The sequence below is a fragment of the Symphodus melops genome (assembly GCF_947650265.1).
Source record: "Symphodus melops genome assembly, chromosome: 21".
Lineage (NCBI taxonomy): Eukaryota > Metazoa > Chordata > Actinopteri > Labriformes > Labridae > Symphodus > Symphodus melops.
Window position 1 is genome coordinate 20921852 of NC_136711.1, and position 22562 is coordinate 20944413.

At 41.8% G+C, this 22562-nt stretch overlaps 1 protein-coding gene across 2 annotated transcripts in view; it reads right to left on the bottom strand.

Annotated features, from left to right (window-relative positions):
• aatkb (apoptosis-associated tyrosine kinase b) overlaps positions 1-21890 on the bottom strand; it is a 40409-nt gene extending 18519 nt beyond the window's left edge. Inside the window, exons 1-2 of one of the 2 annotated variants that reach the window (XM_079334217.1) lie at positions 21387-21890; positions 3300-3433 (exon numbers count right to left, since the gene is read on the bottom strand). In XM_079334217.1, coding sequence (XP_079190343.1) covers positions 3300-3433; positions 21387-21462 — 210 coding nt within the window. In that variant the 5' untranslated portion in view covers positions 21463-21890. The remainder of the gene's footprint in view (positions 1-3299; positions 3434-21386) is intronic. The other variant, XM_079334216.1, reaches the window with a different exon arrangement.
• Between the last annotated feature and the right edge of the window lie 672 nt (positions 21891-22562).

Sequence of the window (22562 nt, forward strand, 5' to 3'; positions counted from 1 at the left end):
GACTTTGGTTGTAAAGACAAAATCTGTTCAGAATCCTTGCTATGGTGGCAAAAAACTGATAATTGTGTCTTGGCTTAAGCCACTACCCGCTACTATTGAGCAATGTAAGGAACGACTCATTGAGGTATACACGATGGAAAAAATAACAGCGACGCTCAACTTGTCTATGGACTTATTTGAAAGAAGGTGGTCTCCAGCAAGGATCTATTTTGTACTTTCTCTATAGGGTAACAAGATGTTTGATTAAAAAAGGTGAATAGGGGATATTTCTGCACATATACCCAATTTTGATGTGATTATGGTCCCCCATTATCATTATATGTGTAAGCTTACAATTTGCAGAGAAGTTCCATGTTCATTTTTGTTTTGTATAGCTTTTTTCTATGCAACAGATGATTATGAAGCTTTCAAAAGTGGAATTTTGTGTATGTATTGTAAACGTAAAGCTTGAAAAACTAATAAACATATGGGTTAAAAAAAAAGAAAGAACATGACACACTGAAGGGGGATGCTCACCATGAGTGGGAAGTTCCCCAGCTTTTTCATGACCTGCTTGTATTTTTGTTGTTCTCACACATTTTCAAAAATGTTGAAACTGGCAGAATTGGTCACAACCACAATTTTCTTTTTTGAAACTGCTGAAGTGCAAACTCACCCTTTTAACAGGGAGAGGAGGAAGTTCATCCTCAGTCTGTAAATCCCAGAGAGCTTTTCCCTCTCGTCTTCTCCTCTGGTGAAATCCCTTCTTCCGGCTCTGGGAGAGGCTGTGTCTAGTTCCAGATGGGCCCTGAGGCCGGATGCATGGAGGGCTCATGGGTATGCCCTTCCTCACGCCCTTGTGCCCTTTTTCCACCCTCCTCCAATCCTGGCCCCTCACTCAGACACACCCTGACACATCCCAGCTGGGTGGTCCATCACCCCAATGATACAGCATATTTTGAATAATGACAATTCCTTTGATGCAGCCTTCAACAGCTCGAGATGCCATGTACAAACACACAGAGGTTTCCAGAGAGCAAACAGGATGTTATGTAACATCCGCACACATTTCTGTTCCTTACCATGCCTTCACAGAGAAGAATTTAAAATAAGGAGGAATGTGGGTGCAGGCAGAACAATATGATGATGGAAATGTTTCCGCAGGCAATAATACTTAATTTTCCAGCAAAAGAAACATTTCTGCACTTTCCACAATTTCCCAGCTTGGGATCTGTCTCTGTCTCTGTCTCTGTCTCTGTCTCTGTCTCTCTCTCTGTCTCTGTCTCTGTCTCTCTCTCTGTCTCTGTCTCTGTCTCTCTCTCTCTCTGTCTCTGTCTCTGTCTCTCTCTGTCTCTGTCTCTCTCTCTATCTCTGTCTCCCTCTGTCTCTGTCTCTGTCTCTCTCTGTCTCTGTCTCTGTCTCTGTCTCTGTCTCTCTCTCTCTCTCTGTCTCTCTCTCTCTCTGTCTCTGTCTCTGTCTCCCTCTGTCTCTGTCTCTGTCTCTCTCTCTCTGCACAACACCAAAACAGCTCTTATAGACTCTGGTGACTGTGTTGTCCTTGTTCATTTAGACTTAACTGCTGCATTTGACACTGTGGCTCATGACCTCCTGATCTCTCCTTTGGAGCATTGGCTGGGCATCAGGGGCACAGCACTGGATTGGTTCAGGTCATACTTGGCTGATGGAACTTTCTCTGTCTGCCTTGGTGACTTTTTATCCTGCTCTGCTCCTCTCTTGTGTAGAGTCCCACTGGGCTCAGTTCTAGGCCCTCTCCTTTTCTCTCTCTATTTGCTTCCACTTGGTTCAGTACCACTGGGACCCCTCCTGTAGATCTTAGATCTTGGTTCCTTGTCCCAGTATACCAAGCAGTCCATCTCAAACCTAGGGCTTAAAGTGGATCCTGAGTTTAAGCTCGACAGTCAGATCAGGCTGTTGTAAAATCAAGCTTTTTCCATTTGAGGCAGCCCAAATAAAGCCAATTCTTTAGAAGCAGCACTTTGAGATAGTAATCCACGCTTTTGTTACCACTCGGCTGGATTACTGTAATGCTTTGTATGTGGGGGTTAGTGGGCCCTCCATCTCCAGATGGTAGAAAATGCAGCTGCAAGTCTTTTAACTGGCACATGTAAACACGACCACATTTCCCCCATTTCAGCCTCCCTCCACTGGTTGCATGTGCAATTGAGGATCCATTTTAAAATTCTTTTATTTGCTTTTAGATCTCTAAATGTTCTTTCCCCGCCCTACCTCTCTGAGCTTCTACATCCTTACACGCCCACAAGGGTGCCAAAAACTAAACCGAAGCTCAGAGGGGACCGTCCTGCTGTAGCAGCTCGAATGCTGTGGAACAATCTGCCTCAGCATCTTAAACAGGTCTCTTCTCTATCTGTTTTTAAATCCCTTCTTAAAATCCATCACTTCTCCTTGGTCTTTGAAATCGAGTAAGCTATATATTTTATATAGTACCTTGACTCATGTTTCATTTTTATTTTAATGTACAGCATTTTGGTCAGCTGTGGTTGTTTTAAAGTGCTTAGTCAAATAAAGTTGGATTGGATATCTTTCCTCTTAAATGCAGTTCATTGCCTTCAAAATGAATCAACATAAATTAATACGTTGAAGAATTATACAGTTTGAAAAGTGCAGGAATGTGAGTCACAGGAGATGATTGGTGCATTACAGGTATCTCTTCAGTGTGTTAGATTGTCCTAACATCAGAGAGTGTTCATTCTCTTTTGGGATGGAAACAAATGTATGACTCTTTAACCACTTTCAGACGCCCCACACACACAAGCAGATGTGAAGAACATTTAACATTTAAAAATCTGCCTGCAAATGTGTTGGTTTGGCCTCACAGAATTATTCCATGGACAGTTGTTTTAGAAGAAACCTGAGGAAATCAGCATTCCAACCAGTAGGGGTGAATCACACGCGTGCATACGTACTATTTAAGTCCTAGTAAATGTATACATACAACTAGAAATACTATAGCGCACACACACTCCCTGCCTTCCTTCGTGACCTCTTTTCTCTGCTGCCTTGACCCATTTCAGCCTGCTGCTCAGTAAACAACTGAAGATGGTCCTGAAAAGCTGCATATCAAGCGGCCTCTCATTGTTTTATAGTCACTGTCTGCTTTTTCACCAACTTCCCTTTCCAAATCTTAGTTAAAGACTGTCCTCATGTTCTGAGTATTATAGATGTCTGAGGAGTGTTTCTATAGGAGCAGCAAGCTACAGAGATTCTCTCCATGCTCATGTATCAGGGTGCCTTTTATTTCTTTTATGTTTTATGCTTCTGTACTTAAACAAAAGGCCCACCTTGAAGCCGAGTCTGCCTTTCTTGCAGCAGAGACAAGCCAGCATGAGGAAGACAAAGGTGAAGAGACACGAGAAGGAGATGGCCACCACAGCCAGGGATGATGACCACGACAACTCACTCAGTGGAGCGCCATCTGCAGGATAAAGTTAAAACAAATGATGTTAGCGGAAGCAGAAGAAGACTCATGGATGTGATCAAATGCATATTAAAGCATGTATGCATTCAAGGCATAATTTGTGATCAATCACAGAGAGGCTCATCTTTAAATTTTGAGACAATCATGCATTTGATTTTAAGCTCAGCATCATGAAATGTGTAGAAACATCACTGGCTGCTGTGAACAACCTCCCAGCTCTGTTCAGAAACCAGGCCAAAGAAACACTAATTTATCCCCTTCTGCTGCAAACACAAGCACGACCTCATCAGCAAGCAGCTCCAACATTTAGTGAAGTGAGGAAACACATCGCAGTTAAACATGTCCAAAACATCCAGTGATTATAAACGGATAATTAAAATGATTTGTCTATTTCAACTTTCTGTTTCTTAATTTTTCTGAATTTATTTCTTTTATTTATCTTTATTTCTTTCTTTATCTTCTTTACTTCTTTATTTTTAGCTTGTTCAGTCGAGAAATAAATCATTTTCTGATAACGTTTTACAAAAACACATTTGATTAGAATTAAAATATGAAGTCAAGTAAATACACAAACCCTGCCTGGCTCGTTTTACACGCTACATCCCGCCTTGCGTCTTCCTTAACGTTTTGAAAAAAGCTAAATTCTTAAATTCAAGTCCTTACTCCCAACTGTCTGCAAGTCACTCTTGTTCAGTTACTGTCTCAAACAAGACAAGCCAAAAGCAAATAGTGCCATCTGCTGGTTACAAATAGCTCACAGAGACGATATGTTAGACTTTTCTTTTAACAAAAAAAGACTAATTTCAAGGATTACTGACTGTATAACTTATCTTGTAAACAACACCCTTGTAAAAATCAGAGAGGACTGGGTGAGTGAACTGGGGGAGGACATGGAGGAGGACATGTGGAATAGCGCCCTGCAAAGAGTAAATGACAGCTCCTCATGTGTAAAGCTAAGCATAATACAGTCCAAGGTTGTGCACCGTGCTCACTTCTCCAAAGCTGTCTAAAATATACCCTAATGTCACTGCAAGATGTGATAGATGTAATAACGCCCCAGCCGACTTAACCCACATGTTTTGGTCATGCCCAGTTTTAGCTCCCTATGAGTCCACTATCTTTGAAACACTTTCAAAGGCACTTAATATTGATATGCAACCCAGTGCAGCAGCAGCTATATTCGGTGTTATAGACAGTAGACATGATACAATACCAAAAGGACATGAAAATATAATCGCTTTTACAACGTTGCTTGCACGGAGGAGAATACTTCTGCATTGGAAATCCAGAAAACCGCCTAAAGTATCTATGTGGTTAAGTGACCTCATACAGTTCATACAGTTGGAAAAGATAAAATACTCTCTCAGAGGTTCTAGAGATAAATTCTTCTCCACCTGGGATCCGGTGTTGACATATTTGGATAGACTTAAAGTTCTGCCTAATACAACCTAGCAGCAACTCCTGTACTCCTCCTCGTGCAAGTCTCAGTATGTCCACTCATTAACAACACTGGGTATGATATTCATTTATTTCTCTTCTATTATTCCGTATTTATTTTTTCACCTTAATGGATTTTATGTTTGTTGGACATGCAAGTGTCAGATGTTGTATTCTCTTTATGCTAATCTAGGTGTTCTCCATATTTTCCTTTTTTTTTTCTTCTTTTTTTTAGGTAGGCATGAGGGTGGGCGGTTAAGTTCACTGTGTGTGTGTGTGTGTGTAAAAAAATAAATAAAATGGAAATGTCAGGGACGGTACATACTACAACAGCAGTTATAGTATGTACACATTTCCTCCTCTGAGTTCTTCCTCAGGCTCCTCACTCTCAGAGTCACGTTCTAAATCAGTAAAGAACCTTTAGACCTTGATGGTTCCAATTATCCATCTGTGCCACATGCCTGCTCTCCAATCTGACAAATAATATCTTGTTCCCACATTTCTCTTGTTGGGGGGCTTTTTGAGCAGCAGATTTATTTCTCTCATCTGCGATGCGAAAAGATGCAACGGTTACCACGGAAACAGATTGGAAGGACAACCATGCAGTAGTGCAGCAGCTCTAAATCTGTCACACACTGATTTCTGCCAACAGCCTTGCACATGCACACACACACACACACACACACACACACACATACACACTCGCACACACACACACACACACACACACTCGCACATACACACTCGCACACACACACTCGCACACACACACACACACACACACACACACACTCGCACATACACACTCGCACACACACACTCGCACACACACACACACACACACACACACACACACTCGCACACACACACACACACACTCGCACACACACACTCGCACATACACACTCGCACACACACACACACACACACACACACACTCGCACACACACACTCGCACACACACACACACACTCGCACATACACACTCGCACACACACACACACACACACACACACACACTCGCACACACACACACTCGCACATACACACTCGCACACACACACTCGCACACACACACACACACACACTCGCACATACACACACACACACACTCGCACACACACACACTCGCACATACACACTCACACACACACACTCGCACACACACACACACACACACATACACACTCGCACACACACACTCGCACACACACACACACACACACACACACACATACACACTCGCACACACACACTCGCACACACACACACACACACACACACATACACACTCGCACACATACACACACACACACACACTCGCACACACACACTCGCACACACACACACACACACACACACACACACACACTCGCACACACACACACACTCGCACACACACACACACACACTCGCACACACACACACACACACACACACACACACACACACACACACACACACACACACACTCGCACACACACACACACACACACACACACACACACACACACACACACACACACACACACACACACACACACACTCGCACACACACACTCGCACACACACACACACACACACACACACACACACACACACACACACACACACACACACACACACACACACACACACACACACTCGCACACACACACTCGCACACACACACACACACACACACACACACACACACACACACACACACACACACACACATTTGCCCAGAGAGCGTACCGGGCTCTTTGTTGGACAGTGTTTGAACGCTGACGTTTAAAAGACCGTCTGGCTGAATGAAGATGAAAACAGTAACATATTTTAAAAGAACACAATTAAATACAGGATCCTCTGCCCTGCCCTTTTGGAACTTGGAGTCCCGGTCTGGGGCGGCCTATATTCAAACCAGCACTGGAGTTAAAAAGAACATAAAGAGAATGAAACGATGCAATATGAAGTTAAGTGTGAGAATGAGGCGGAAAAAGCCAGCGCTCCAAAAAAATCAAGGACCGCTTCAAGACAGTGTAGAAGAAGATTCCAATTTAATGACGCTTCAATTATCAGGGGCGTAATCTGGCAGGCAGAGCAGATTGTGGCTCTGTTGTGGGTTGTTCAAAGTCCATCAGCCACCAACAGCTGGAGGGGGAGGTTGGGGCGGGTGTGTAAGGTTCAAGGTTCATATAAGAGGTCTACATGCAGCTCACACACTTTATATACATATCCTTCTCATTAAGAGACAGAATCCTGAGAAACAGTCCATGCATCCAAATCCTGATCCAGCTTCTGATTCTGTTCCTGGACCCAAGAAGCAGAGCTGCAGTAATCACACTTAAGGAGATTCTTTCTTTCGCACAGTGAATACTCTACTAAAGAGAGCACTTTGTGTATTATTATTCTTATTGGTAACTGTAGAAGACTCCGATCATTCTTCCTGCTTTTCCAATAATTCCGTAAAAAGAGAACTAACTTTTCTCAAATTAGGTTTTCTCTCCTTCACCTCAAACAAGAAGAGATTTCTCTTCCGCTGGAGCTATCCAATCGCAGAGAGGAGGAGCGTGGGCAGCTGCTGAAAACTGTTAGTACTGCAGTTTGTTGAGAAGAGAAGAGAGGGAAAAGAGGAAAAGGACAAAATAAACACCATGTGCGTGTGTTTTCTGGCCTGGCTGAGTAAAATCAATAGCATTGACTGCTAATCTTAATGAAATAAAAAGACTTGTCTCTCCTGTCAGCTGTAATGAGCCAAGAAAAAAGAGACAAATGTGTCCTGTTAAAGGTCGTTATGTCCACAGGGACATGTCCCTTCTCGTTAAATACACTCCCAACCACAAAACACGTCAGCCTATGTACAGTAAAAACAACAACGTGGATTTATGAGCTTTCTTTGGTCGTCTCTCTTTTTTCTCTCTCCTTTCATCCTGTGATGCTAGCAGCTCGAGTAGCATAGAGCTCTCAGCTACTCAGAGGAGAGGATCATTTTTAGCCTCCCGTGACAGAGAGATAAAGCACATCCTGATGACTAAATGATGAAAAGGGAGCAAGCATGAGGAGTCGAGAGCAGAAAAGAAAGGATGTGAGGAAGAACAAGTGGAGGCTGTGTACTCTGCAGCGTTTCCCCCAAGAGAATCTCCTCAGAGCTCCACACAGAAACTGTGGAGCTGAAGAGCAGCAGCTCCGAGTCTCTCCGCAGGCAGAAGCAGAAACTCTAGTCGTGAGCACACTGAGCTGAGTCTACCTGACAAGCTCACGTGTTTGTTCTGCACGTACAGAGATGGAGCTGGCTGAAGTTTGGCGAGGTAGCTGCAGCATATCTGATTTTCAGTTAGATACATAAAACACCAGCAGAATGACAAAGTGACTGTGGACTCTGTAATAATACCTGTCAGAGGAGGGAAAAAGAAACTTTACTGCCACTTATGGCAAGGCAAGTTTATTTATATAGCGCTGTTCAGACACAAGGCAGTTCACAGTGCTTTAGAAACATAAAAACAGAAATACATTAAACAAAGCTTAAGGAAAGAGTGCAACAGAAATTAATGATTTGTTGTTCTTAAGGACATGGAGTCAAGAAGAGCGCTGACCTCTGACCTCACTTCAGTCTTTTCTGGGTTCATTTGTAAAAAGTTCTGACACACACTTATGATAGAAGACGGACCTGGAAGAAGACCTGGGAAGAGCTTGGAAACAAACACTTTTTGTCGAGGGTTTGCTGAGAAGATCAATTGTTATCTGACATCACGTCTCTAAATACGGAGGCAGAACCTGCAGGTGATTGGCTGGTTCATGATAACCTGGCAGGAACAACCAGACTATGACTCAAACAAATCAATGAACCCCACGATCAGCAGAAAACACAACGACAGACAGAAAACAATGGACCTACAATTTTGATTTTATCGTTTTTTTAAGCAGGGACAAATGCAGTGAACATAGCTTTATACACACACACACACACACACACACACACACACACTCGCACACACACACATATATATATGTTAAATACAAAGTATCTGTAATGTGTACATGTTTCTAGCCACTCACTTTCCAACCCGTCAAGAAGAACACTAATGTCTCAGACTTGTTAGCCAAAAGATTTATTATTCCAAAACAACTTGTTCACATGTTTCGTTGGTGCAGAAATCAATCAAAGATTATAATAACTCATAAACTAAACAAGTAAATGTCAATGTATCCAATATAAACTTTAACAAGCTGAAGGCCCGGCATTCAGTCTTCAACTTACCTTGTGATAACTACCTGCTGGGTTAGGGTGATCCTAATTGACCTTCTCAGCATTGACAGAGATTACCCAAAACATATTTAAATGTTTGTTTTTTCTCCAATCTAAACACAAAAGATCACATTTTTTAACCCAAACCACATACGGAGGTGGTTTCAAATCTAATTAAAATCTGATTCCTACAGGTCCAACTCAATCGGAAAGTCTCAGTCACTTTAATGTGTCTTTGGGGTCAATGCGACACCATCGAAAAATAACAACGAAGTAGATCCAGCAGGCCCGAAGTTGACTTTGGTCAGTGAAAGAAAACAGCAAGAATCAAACAAACGTAGGACAGACTGCACTTTGAGATTGTTTGCATCAGAAATAAATCACACTTCTCTGTGATCCATTATGCTGTTGTATTTCCTGGGTGTAACCTGTTACCATAGAGACCAATGTGGATCAAACCATGTCAAGATATAACAGGCAGATCAGATCTGGTCACTTGCAATTTGTAATGTGGACAGTCAGTCAGTTAGATCGGATTCTGATCAGATTTGGGGAAAAATCAGATTTGGGCAGCAGTCTGAACAAACCCCATATGACCAATCTGAGGGTCACAGACGAACGTCTAAAATAATTTTTGTTCAGTGATGTTTATCCAGAAAAACAAACGTTAATGTTTGTACGATCTGACAAAGCTGTATGACAAGGGGAGAACTAAACCCTGAAGTCTTTAGCTAGTGTGCGTTAACTACAGTGACATCTATCTGCCACTACAACAGAAGGTCGTTTAACTCTAACCCTAACCCTGACGTGACCTGGGCTCATGAAAAAACTAAAGGAGTCCACACAGAGGCATCAAAAATTCCTGAGGAATGTAATCGATCACTGAGAACATAGTGACGACAACAAACAGCCGCTTCAACGCTTTGCTCCTCATCCTCCAACCTAGCACACCTTTATAATGCCATCACCATGACAACCGTCCTACAGAAGATGTAACACCTACTAAGAGCTAGCTGTAAGATGTTGTTACAAACTCAGATGAAAAAAGGAGAGGGGTCATAGAGACAATCAATCTGCTAAAAAAATACCAGCAGGGGGCGCCTGTAGCGCAGTGGCAGCGCATGCGTCACCATGTATCGAGGCTATAGTCCTCACGCGGGCGGCCCAGGTTCGAGGTTTCCCGCATGTCATTCCCCTCTCTCTCTCCCTGATTTCCTGCACTATCCACTCTCTCTCTCTCTCTCTCTCTCTCTCTCTCTCTCTCTCTCTCTCAATAAAGGCCGAAAAAGCCCTAAAAATATAATGAAAAAAATAAATAAAAAAAATACCAGCAGGAGAACATGATGAATAGTTCATCCACATGATAATTACAGACATGTATAGGCTTTAATTGACAGACACAGACAGACAGATAGACAGACAGACAGCTACTGTGCCGCACATTCGGCTTATCACAGATCTAAAGGTAAACATCAGCAAATGTTATCTCTCAACTGCAACAGCGTCTGACTCAAGAACAGTCTATAAAACTACTGGTTACCATGGTTACTGCTTCCCCAAATCCTTTTTAGCCTATTCCAAATGCTGTTGTAATGCTTGCAGGCACCATGCAAGGACAAAGAACAATCGGCCTCCAACACCAGAGAGGCCTAAACTTAAGACGACAATCTCTTATATCAGGACAAAAAGACCCATGAAGGGAAAAGAAGGAAATTAATATTTTGGTGAGAGACATTTTGACTTAACCAGAGTTCACCTTTGAAAAGAAAAACAAAATTTTAATCAGATATTTAATCACAAGTCCATCAATAATACCTTAAAGAGAACTTGAACACAAACCCCCCCTTAAGAAATGACGTGATAAAGGATACGGGTCTAACCACTAACCCTGTAAGTCCTCACTGGGAATCTTTGACAGGTAAGATTCACACAAAAAGGGCAAACATTTAAATTTAAATTTAAATGAATGATGGTACTTTAGGCCACATGCTCAATGATTTTTGGTCTAAGATCTTTCAGTTGTACCGTGATATATATAACGAAACAGTAAAAACTGATGCTTTAACTGCTCTCAGGCAACACAGCAATCCATGATGTTTGTCATGGTTACTGCAAAGAGACTCATCCTGAGGGACAGGAAGTCTGCCACTCCTCCCTCTTTCCATCATTGGTTGAATGACATGATGTCCTGTTTATATCTAGAAGAGATAAGTTTTGGCTTATCTGACAATAACAACACATTTATTAAGATTTGGGTTCTTTTGTTGAACATTTTAAAACACAGGTGCCTCGGCCTGGAGCTTCAAAAGACTGATTCCAGGTGTATGTTGGATATGCACGACTCTGACTGCAATACATGGACTGTACACACATTAGTGTTTTAACTCTCCACTATTTTATTTTATCATTATTATTACTATTATTTTATTTGTATTTTATTTGTATTTATTTTTATAATATTTTTTATTTGTTTGTATATATATATGAATTTTTTTTTTATGTATATGTTTGTGAATGTTCTTGTGTTTTTTCACGTTTAAAAAGTGAATAAACAAAGTATTCAAAAAAAAAGGGCAAACATTCACACAGACAGACAAACAGTAAGTCTGTATGTTTGCAGAACGTCTGTGGCCACATGGCGAGATAGTGATGCGTTTAAAGGTCACAACATGGAGAGAAGCAGCATGCAGTTACATCCCTCCCACTGAGCTCCCCACACATCAAAATGAATGTCACTCCTTTGTTTTCCATCATCTCCTCTGCTCTGTTGTCTCCATGTTAATATGACTGTTTATGTGGGATGATGGGATTCACAGCGTTCCTGCCTGGTTACTTTCCCTGAAAACAGCTAAATGGCAACTTTAGCAAGTCTACATTCACGTTAATATTTAAACTATAATAAACTCAGAGTGTAACCGTCATAAAACAAGTCTCATACTAGAGGTCAGAGGGTCTTCTGTATACCTTTCCGCCACTTCCTGTGATTTCAGTAACACTTCAAAGAGTGCTTCAAGAGGGTCACAGGATATTTCTGGTGGCCCCCTTCTGGCCAGCAATGATATGGTTGTCTCTGCTGCACAGTCTCTCACACTCTCCCATAAGTGCTAGCATGTTCCCACTTAAACCAGCTTGTACAGCTTTCACAGTTTAACCTCACCACTAGGAGAGAATGGGGGAAAGCCAGAACTTTTGTGTCCAGTTTGGGCCCTGAAAGCCTATGTTGCAGTTACTGCAAGCATTTGGCGCAGCTCTTTCTGTGTTATGTTGGCCCTGATAACGGTTGCCCTCTCTCCAAACTGTGCCTTTCCCACTGGACTGTGGAAAGGTTATCGGGCATGCATATGAGACAAATAACCTTCCCTGCCATTCGGCATGAACTGCCACTCTACCAGGAGTGTTTTCACATTGTGGGATGCTCTGAGAGGTATCCCAGGGGAACATATGGTCTGCTGCCTGATGGGCATCGCCGGGCACATTCTCCAGGTTCTATAGAGTAAATGTTGCCACTCCCCATCCACTAGGGGGGACCCTCTTTCCAGAGATCTGATTCTGCTCAATGAAGTAGATGTGGAGATTCCTTGAGACTTTGCTGGTGTAAGTCATCACGCGCTTTAAGCACCACCATCTAGCGGTCATTTAGGATTCATAGAACAACAATTATAACTTTAACTATGCTTCTATGAATCCCAAATGACCACCAGAGCGTTCTGTCACTCAGAATCCTTGTGCTCCTGTGAGAAGATTGTGTAGGAACAGAACCCTGGATGATACTGGAAGATATAGCCTCTCTCAGGTAATCTAGGGATCACAAGTGGCATTGTTGGTACACATACTCAAACTGCACATGAACAAAGGGAATATTCAGTGCTTTAAGCAATGTCAGTTAGCGTTCGGGATTTGTAGAACTATTGTTACACTTTGTTTTACTCTCTGTGGCTGTGCAGCATTGCCTGCCAGGTTTCAGATGTGTGTCCTCTGTCATTATGGAAGATCACAGGAAGCAGACCAGCTCCAAAGTGCCCCCTTGTTTTGTGCTGCTTATCACAGTTGCCATGGAGACACTCTTGGTTTTCAGGCTGCATCATTGGAATGTGTGACTTCATGTAAAATGGCTATATGGCTGAGTACATGATTTATTTTTAGAGTTTTAACACTAACACAGTACTGCTGTACACATAAAAACTGACACTGTTATATAAAAACAGACAAACTCCTCCAGCAGAAGCTACTTCACGTGTCAATACTGACTGCTCACGTGTTAATATGTCGCAGCCTGTTTGAGCAAGTGAGAGAAAGAGACTTGTTTTCTCCCTCCTCTTTCTCTCTTTCTTTGCAACCAGTGCTCTGGCTTTGAATGGTCAAAATGGTCAAAGTGGTCAATTAACTTGGAATGAATGACATCATTGCTAGGATGTGTTGCCATAGAAACACTCCAAGGGAGTATCGCCTGTATTAGAGGAATATCGGATGTGTGGTATTTTAAGAGTTCCTTTTAGAATAATGTCAGGATTAGCGGGGGTTTGTCACACTACATTCCTGTTCATGCTTCGGACTCTGTCAAATTAAGGTGCCCGAGCTTAAGATCAACCAAGACACATTGATGCCACGTTAACACCAGCTTACTTAAACATTAATGGCCAGATAACACCAGGTTAACATCAAATTAACATGAGTTTGAATCCAGGTGTCAACTGTTAGGATGTAGATAAAACATTATTTCAGTTACATGCTAAATTTATAAACCTATAGAAGTAATGTTAGCCACTATGATGTCACCTTTTTTAAAAAGCCTCAACTTTACCACCTGCCCCTTTGCCATTTGTTTTAACAATAAATTAGAATATTTAGACAAGAAGGGAATGATGGTTTTGGCCTAATGACTGCTAAACAGTTTTCAGATGAAGGTGCAAATCTAAGGAGCCCAGTGACTAACCCAATTTTCAGCAAGGCTTAAAAGCTTTCTGTTGGTAATTTTTTTTATGCTTATTGCATCTCACCCTGTGATGCAGACATGTGGATGTAGATGGATGTTTGGATAGATGTAGATGGATGGTTGGATGGATGTAGACAGAAGTGGATGGATGTAGATGCATGGGCATTTGTTGCTTAGAGAGATCAGCTGAACTGGGAGAATATAACATCTTCAATTTCAATTTACTGCTTCTTCCAATATGAGGAGGTTCAGATTTGCTCTTCTGTCACCATCAAACTGATCCTCAGCTGACATTACCCCTCTTGCTCTCTGTCCTTCTCTCCCTTTCAGCATTTTGAGCCAACTGCCCCATTTTTCAGCCAGGCTAGTGTGGCAAGCGATGAATCCCCCTAAATCACATGCTTAGCAGGCATGCTGTGATACTGCGGGGGCTGGGAGCACCTTCAGAGTACACTTCATAGATAGAGAGGCGTTGAAGGAAAGAGAGTGATATTGAGAGTGAAAGTTAAAGGAGTAATAGAGAAGGGAAACCCAAAGAGGATGAGCAGATCAAACAGAATGAAGTACCTGATGTACTGATTGAAACTGCACAGTCGGTCAGAGCAGCAGATTACTCATCTGTTGACTTCTGTTCTTGAGTACAATATGCTATTGTATGTGCAAACAGAGCTAAGATCCTGACAGTCTCTCCAGCATTGTATGACGTATGAGCCAAATGATTTGTTGTTTACTAAAATAGAACTAGGAATAAAAAACACTTCTTGCATACACTCATAATTACTCAGCGAAGCAGAGTAATAAAGGAAATGCTATCTCTCAGAGCAAGTTATTTGAACTACAGGCTATATTCAAGGATGCTCATCTGAGACTTTGATGAATAATGACCCGGGATTTTAAATGTTTTATGATGACACAAGATCATGAGTGTATAATAGTGATAAAGATGTTCTTTGATTCTGCTGATCTACCAAAAATGCAGCAGCAGGAGAACGAGAAGAAAGCTGCAGTTCACCAACATGAGTAATAACCAAAGTGATTTGTTATAAGCAAGTTTAGCCTCAAGCACTCTCATAAGCTCTGGTCAGAGACTATGTCAACCCTCACCCTTCTTTCCTCTTAAGATTTCTTCCAATATTAGGAAGAACATAGACCAGAGGTCTTCTTTAGTAAGACCTTTGGGGGAAACGTTGTGATCAGTTCAAACTTTTATGGCAGGCCTGTCTTCTTCTTCAGTCTGCTGATTATGCCCTGTGCCTACGTGATGCGTGTGTATAACTACCTCACTTTCCCATACATGTTGTCCGCTCAGGAGCATCATGTAACATAAAAATAAACCAATAAATAAATTAAAGATGCTAACTGTGTAAGCTACATTATGTGGCTTTAGAAACACTAACTGAATTGTTGATGAACTGCTTTTTAATAATAAATAATTCAAGGAGAACACAAATCATTGAGGCCGGCTTTGTATTTGTTCTGGATCATGGCGTACCTCCATGCTTACACCCCTAAACTCCACCTGTCAACTCTGGCTTCAGATACAGGTGAAGGTTACTCCGCTCAGCAATCTGATATGAAAATATGGGCATGCACCTGAAACAGCAAGACATAACAGTCTCTTAAAAAACCTTCATTGTTATTTACTTTAATTCAATTCAATTCAACTTTATTTGTAAGGGACCATGTGCAATTAAAACATAAATGCAACCATTTGATGCATTGCACCAGAGTTAGCCTTAGGCTAATTTACATCTGCAGTCCCTTCGGCAGGTAACAAAACAACATGAAAACATACATTACACAGCAAGTAACAAATAGCAATATATACATGAAATGTCCCTTGTGCACACACGCGCACACACACACACACACATTATCAGCCCCATGAGGAGACGAGAGAAACATTTGTGAGATGAAAAAATGATAGAGTAAATGACTGATGAAATTAGTGAGTGTATTCTTGAGAGTTTTTTAGGTGATTTTTTAGATTAGATTGGAAGCTACCAAACGACTCAAGTTTTTATTTTGTCTGGAATAGTATTCCATTGTGTGATGGCTTTAAGAGAGAACGCTGCCTGCCCAAAGGCTGAGAAGTGAAAGGGTACAGTGCAGTTATGTATGCAATCTATTTTGGTGGACCTTACAGAGCTCGTGGCTCGGTAACAGACAAACTCGCACTAACAGGTTGGAGCCAAGCCTTTTAAAATGCTAACTGTACATAGATTTGAAAATACAAATTCTTTATGTAAATGGACCCCACAACATGCTTTAGCAAGTGACAAACACACCTTCACACACCTGTAATTGGGGGTTATTACAAACTACTCTGCCTTTGAGTATTTATTCTGTTTTCTATATATACAAAAGAAATAATGTGAAGACTTTACGGTTGGCTTTCTCTCCTGCTGTTTGCGTTCCCAGTGGGAGCTGTCCATGGTGCTGTAACAACCACTCAGCTGTTTTATACAGGAGAACACTCACATTCCTCCTTTTCCAAATCTTTTTCAACTATCTCAGAGGAAAGTATATTAAGGCTGCTGTGTATTTTGTCAACAATATAACCATGTCTCTAATTGCACACCACCTTATGAGGAGATTAGTTGCCCTCATCAGGAGCTACAGACACAGATCAGACCTGCAAGATGGAGGAGATCCAAACATGTGACTGCTGTCAAACTCCATCATCCTTTCCATTAGTCAAAGCTACAGGACCAACAGGCAGGAAGGGAGAGACAAGCTACAGTAAACCTTGCTCAAGTACACCACACTGCAGAGACAATGTTTCAGAAAACCCTAACCCTAGCTACAGCCTGAAACTTGCTGCATGAGTCAGATAGTTATGAAAGACGGTCAATGAGGTAGTTAAAATATAAAACATAGAAGTTTGACCCTTGTTCCTGTGAAAACTTTATTCAAGCTTCAGAAGACAATCATCATAATCCAGGTTTATTTCATATGAACTCAGCAGAGCATAACATTTAGTGATGTAATAAGTTCATTTGTGATATAAAACATTGAAACACCAGAGAAAAGTCAGTAACGTAAGATGTGTGTATTCCCGATCACGTTTAAATGATCAATAATTCTCATCAGCTTAGAGACTCTGAACAGCAGACACCAAGTAGTGAGCTACTTTGCTGTGAACGCTCAATAAACAGAAATAATCTTTTTGTTTACATCTGGTAAAATGGTAAATGGACGTGATCTTATATAGCGCTTTTCTATTCTTCTGACTCCTTCACACACTGATGGCTGAATTTTATGTGTACTGACTATCAGACTGTACAACACTTCACTGTCACGGCAGGGAAGAAGCACACGGTGAACCCTGGATTCATTTTTCACTTCTTTTCTCACTCCTCATCTGCACTGCTGACCTCAGAGTCAGCCTCCAGTTGGACACTGTAATGCATATTGATAGTCACCTTACTGAGCACTGGTCACTTTAATGATAATCACCCAAATCATGTCTGGTTTCATCCTACTGTTGTGTTTAGCTACATCTGTAATGGTTGACATGATCACCCTAACTAGGTCAAGTTTCACTCTATTGTCTTCAACACTTAATGCTAATCTGCTCCTCAATAGTTGGGTACTTTAATGATAATCACCCTAATCACTCCTGGTTTCAGGTTATTGTCTAGGACACTTAATGCTAATCACTGCTCCTTTATGTTGCTGAGCACTTTAATGGCCCAGTCTGCATCCCTGCATTGACTGTTTAATGACTGTACTCACACCTCTGGCACTACCTCAAACACCTCTGTACATGCACATGGAACTAGTTTCTAGAAGGTCAGCACTTTGTTTCTAAGGCTCTTTAACTGTTTACAGGTCTCTTTTAATCAGCACATGTTTTTCTCTCCTTCACAGGTTATGTACATTATGCTATATATGTTTAAGTCTAATGCTAATGCTAACTGCACAGGTTTAACCTGTAATTATGTTCACTCATAGTCACATAGGGGCTGCTAAATCTTGTTTGGGGGATTATTGTATACAGAGGGAGGGGGGACAGCGGGTGTGTATTGTAACTAATGTCTTGCCTGTCTGTATACTGCTACTGGATGCCTTGAATTTCCCTCGGGATCAATAAAGTATCTATCTATCTATCTATCTATCTATCTATCTATCTATCTATCTATCTATCTATCTATCTATCTATCACAAGTAACTAATCCTGTTCATACACATTCATACGCCCCTGGTACAGCAGGGGGAGCATTTCAGGGTTCAGTGTCTTGCCCAAGGACACATCGAACATGTTGCTCGCAGGAGATGGGTATCTACCTCTCGACCTACCAACTGAGCAACAGCTGCCACATAGGGTTACGTTTTTTTCATTCATACAGGAGGCCAACAAAAAGCGGAGACGAGTAAGTGCAAGGCATTTGTTTTCCATCTAAAAAAAACAGTTTTGTGCAGACACTATCAGAGGCTATTATTCTTCCTAACGCACGCATGCCCGCACACATGCACACACGCGCGCACACACACACACACACACACACACACACACTCTCAGTACCATTAGCTATCAGAGGTCTGTCTGCAGCAGTCTCACTTAAGACACTGAGCTTTTCAATACCAGAGTGATAATATTCTAAACAAGCTGATCTACAGAAGCAGAAAAAATCCTGCTGCTGGATTTTCACGCGAACGCAAACCCATGTGTTCACATCGGTGTGAGTATTGGGGAGTTGTTTCTAACAGGAAGCTTTGAGGGGCAGATCGGAGAAAGAGGCTTTTAGAAGAGGATGAAATTACTTAAATTGGATGAAATCCAGTTTGTCGTCACAGCTTTCTACCCTTGTCTCTTCAGCTTGCCAACTGTAAATTATTTATTCTGCAAGCTTCTCTCGCTCTCTCTCTCAAAACATCAACATCGGGCATACCAACTTTCAAATGATGCAACCTTCTGAGTGGGTTTTTCACTCCTTCTCTGCTTTGATTGTAGCTGCATTTTTCAGTGTATGAGGGTTAAGATCCACAGACACCCTGCCTGCAGCTCTGTAGAACCAAACATCCTGTCCCCTGGGTTTACCTGCTCCTCCAGCTCCTTCCTTGTGTCCTCCAGCACTCAGACTTGGTCGTTTAGTGATAGCCTGGAGAGAAAATGCTCCACAATGCATCTTCACATATGTTTCTTATTTGGATCTGAACAATTAACAGTGTACCATTGTGTACGCAGCTAGGAGCCCACTACTAAATGTGAAATAGATAACCTTGGAATCAGTCAAACCTGCCAGCACTGCCAGTAAAGACTACCCCCTCTTCTGCTACTGATATTATGCCCTACCTTTGCTGAGCTGTGATGTAATCCCTTCAGCACGCCTGCTCAGCAGCTATGAAGGGTTGGCATCAGAGGAAGTCACAGCTTCTGCTCCTTCTTCTTTTCAGGTTACTTTTCTGTTAGTCATTTCATTGTTGGTCCTGAAGTTCTCAGCTAATCTCATCACCTTGTCACATGGCACTGCTACACTCCCTCATTTTGAATCTATCACATCATGGCTCTCTTCCATAACTTTCTATTCCTTTATAATTATATCATTGATATATGCAGTCCTCCACATTCCAACAGTCACCAAGTCTTGAAGCATTTTCGTCAGCATCATTAGCAAACAGCTCCACCACCAGAGTGTGGACTCCACAAGGGTCTCAGGGCAGACATCTTTCTATCAGCCAAACCCTAATCCATCTCCCTGCAGAGTTCAAGCACGTAAGACTGACAATATTTCAGTAGCTCATCTTTGTGATGGGGAAATACTCTTCTTTTATTCTCTTCCTAGATTCTCCTAATTGAACTAGTCTTTGTTGAAGGACATTATATTTATTTATATGATAACAAATATATAAATACATTAACCTATAATTGTTGGCTTTATAAGTTTTTGAGAGAATGGGAAAGAGTTCCATTTAAAGTTCATGCAGCAGCTAATGTCTGCAACCTGAAGAGCTTTCAAAATCAGCACAAAGGTAACAAATAAACTGAATGAAGGGAGAGAATGACTCAAATGGTTTACTGAGATGTGTTGAAATGAAGCACAAGCATCCAAACATTTTATTCAACTCTGTCTTTCCTGAAATAACCAGTACTTCAGAAGAGCTCGTTCTCACAAGAAGCACTGTTTATTGGTGATAGGGACATGAATAAGCGCTACGAAATAAACCAGTTCATGTGTGTTTTGGTTAGGCCTTCTGAAGCATAAAAACCTTTGCTGTCAAAGTGCTGAATTGTTTGAAAAATGTAAGTAGATTACTTTATTGCATTAACAAGTAACAGAGGCTGGACCAATAAATTTCCACTCCAGGAATCTGCTCTCTGTATTTAAGCTGCAAAAACTTTTATTGGTGGAGCTGATTGAGCTTATGCTTGCACCCACTTGTATTTCAAAAGGCTGTGGTCTATATTGTGTGATTCTTGGATTTGTGTCAGTTTACAAAAAATGAATGATGCCATGGGGGATTATGACATCTCAAAGATTTAACTGGGATCCAAGTATTGTTCAGTTTAAACATTGGTCATGTGTATTCTTGTTAGGAATTAGAGATTATTACCATGGTGCTCAGTCTAACAGAGAAGAGGAGGACAGGAGATCACTACTCAGTTTAAATGTGTTGAAAAGTGCAGGAGTGCAGTAAGAAAAAACAATAGACCAGCTGAAGTATATTTAAAGGGATGTGAATTTTAAGTGTTTCTGTTTTTCAAGCATGCATTGTATGTTGATTTTGAAAACAATCCACAATAACACTGAGGTGACAAATCTGCATCACTCTTGAAATTGCTTAGCCACTTTTAAATCCACTTATTTAAATGGAAAGCAATAGACAGCTGCGCCTAACGGTTGCCATGGCAACCACCTGAGTGACAAGCTTGTAGTTGATTATACAGCACTATACAAACTGGCATTTGTTTTTGCTGTAATTTCTGAATATTTCATGGCAATGCTTAGACAATGTTGGCAATCTCTCCTGATTCACCAGCACCCTCAGTCCTCTTCTCCTTCTTGAACTGTAGATTTAATAACTGCAATTACATCCTTTTGCCCCATCACAGTACGCTTCCCACTATTCCTTTTCACCATTTACCTTCACTTCTGTACTCTCACCTCAGCTGGCCCGATTCACTCATAGGTCGCATAAAGTGTCTTTATTCTTAAAAAGAATCTAAATCTCACACGCGCGCTAACACACGTAACTCCTGCAGATTACATCATTTGTATACGTTTTAGGTAACGCTGGCTAATGTGTAGGCGTTCACCTGGGTTTTCATCCCAGGACAAAATGTCTTAAGTATAGCAGAACATAAACATCATCACAACGAGGCTCACATCAACGGAATGTCGGCTCACCTGGGCTGAAATGAGAGCCGAGGGAAAAGCCGGAGCTGAAAAGCAGCGAGGTCACCGTCACCAGCAGCAGCAACATCTTCGTCAGCGGAGAGAAATAGAAGTGGAGCTCGGAGGGAAAAAATCTGGGAAACTCTATTTCATGAACACGGCTTCCTTTCTCTTTGAACCAGCCCCCGGTGTTTCCCCAGCGCGTCGCTCCATTTCTCCTCGTATGGAGGACCGAGACATGCGCGCTCCTCCAGTGGAGAAAAATCAAAGCAGTTAGAGGCTGATCGTAGCCTTTTTAATTTTCCTCTTTTACTCCGAGGCGTTTATCGTTGCTGACCTAAAAAGTCGTGTTCTAAAGCTGTAGATCCAGACAAAATGCCGTTTTCCTCTTACTGCAGCACAGCCTCACACGACACCTGGCAGCATCCACGTCATGTGAGAGCTCGATCAGACACGTGACCTCCTCTGTAAATAAATAGAAATCAAAGCAAACGTTCAGTTTGGAGTCTTGTCAGAGCTGTCCGAGGTGCTGACAGCAGAACGCCACAGAACGCCATCTTGCAGGTAATGCTCGTATAATTTACTGAGCTGTTTTTGCGCTGTCTGTGGGGGGAGGAGGGGGCGCTGTAGGAGAGTGAGGATGGGCTGCTGTGCTAGCTCAACATGTCTTGCTGAATTAATGATACACTACAGAATATGTAGTACACTTTGTATTTACATTTTCTGTGTCCAGGGTAAACCTGTGCCTGCAAAGCAAACGGTTATCTTTAGTGTCTGTGTTCAGTGCTCCTGAAGGCAGATCCTGCAGTTGTCTCCCTCTGCCCTCTCTGCTCAGTGAAGGAGCTCCCATGAACACTGTGATGTAACAGCAGGGAAAGGCACACAGCAGGCTGTTTGGACTGTCCCCCTGTAATCCTAATGTTCATACACGTTAGATGAGGCCCCCTCCCCCACCCAGCAGCCTCTCCCTAAGCACCCCCCCTTATCTTCCTCTCCATCAGATTGGATTTCTGGCAGCAGAGGAACTCCACTTTTTGTGCATCTAACATGATAACTGTTATTGTAATTCTTTGGCAGCACAGAAAGAAAAGAATCTCCACATCTCCAGGGTTTGTCAGATATTTATTGTTATTGAGTTTATGGACCAATCTTTATGTGCCACCTGTAATCAATAGTTCTGTTGTCAGT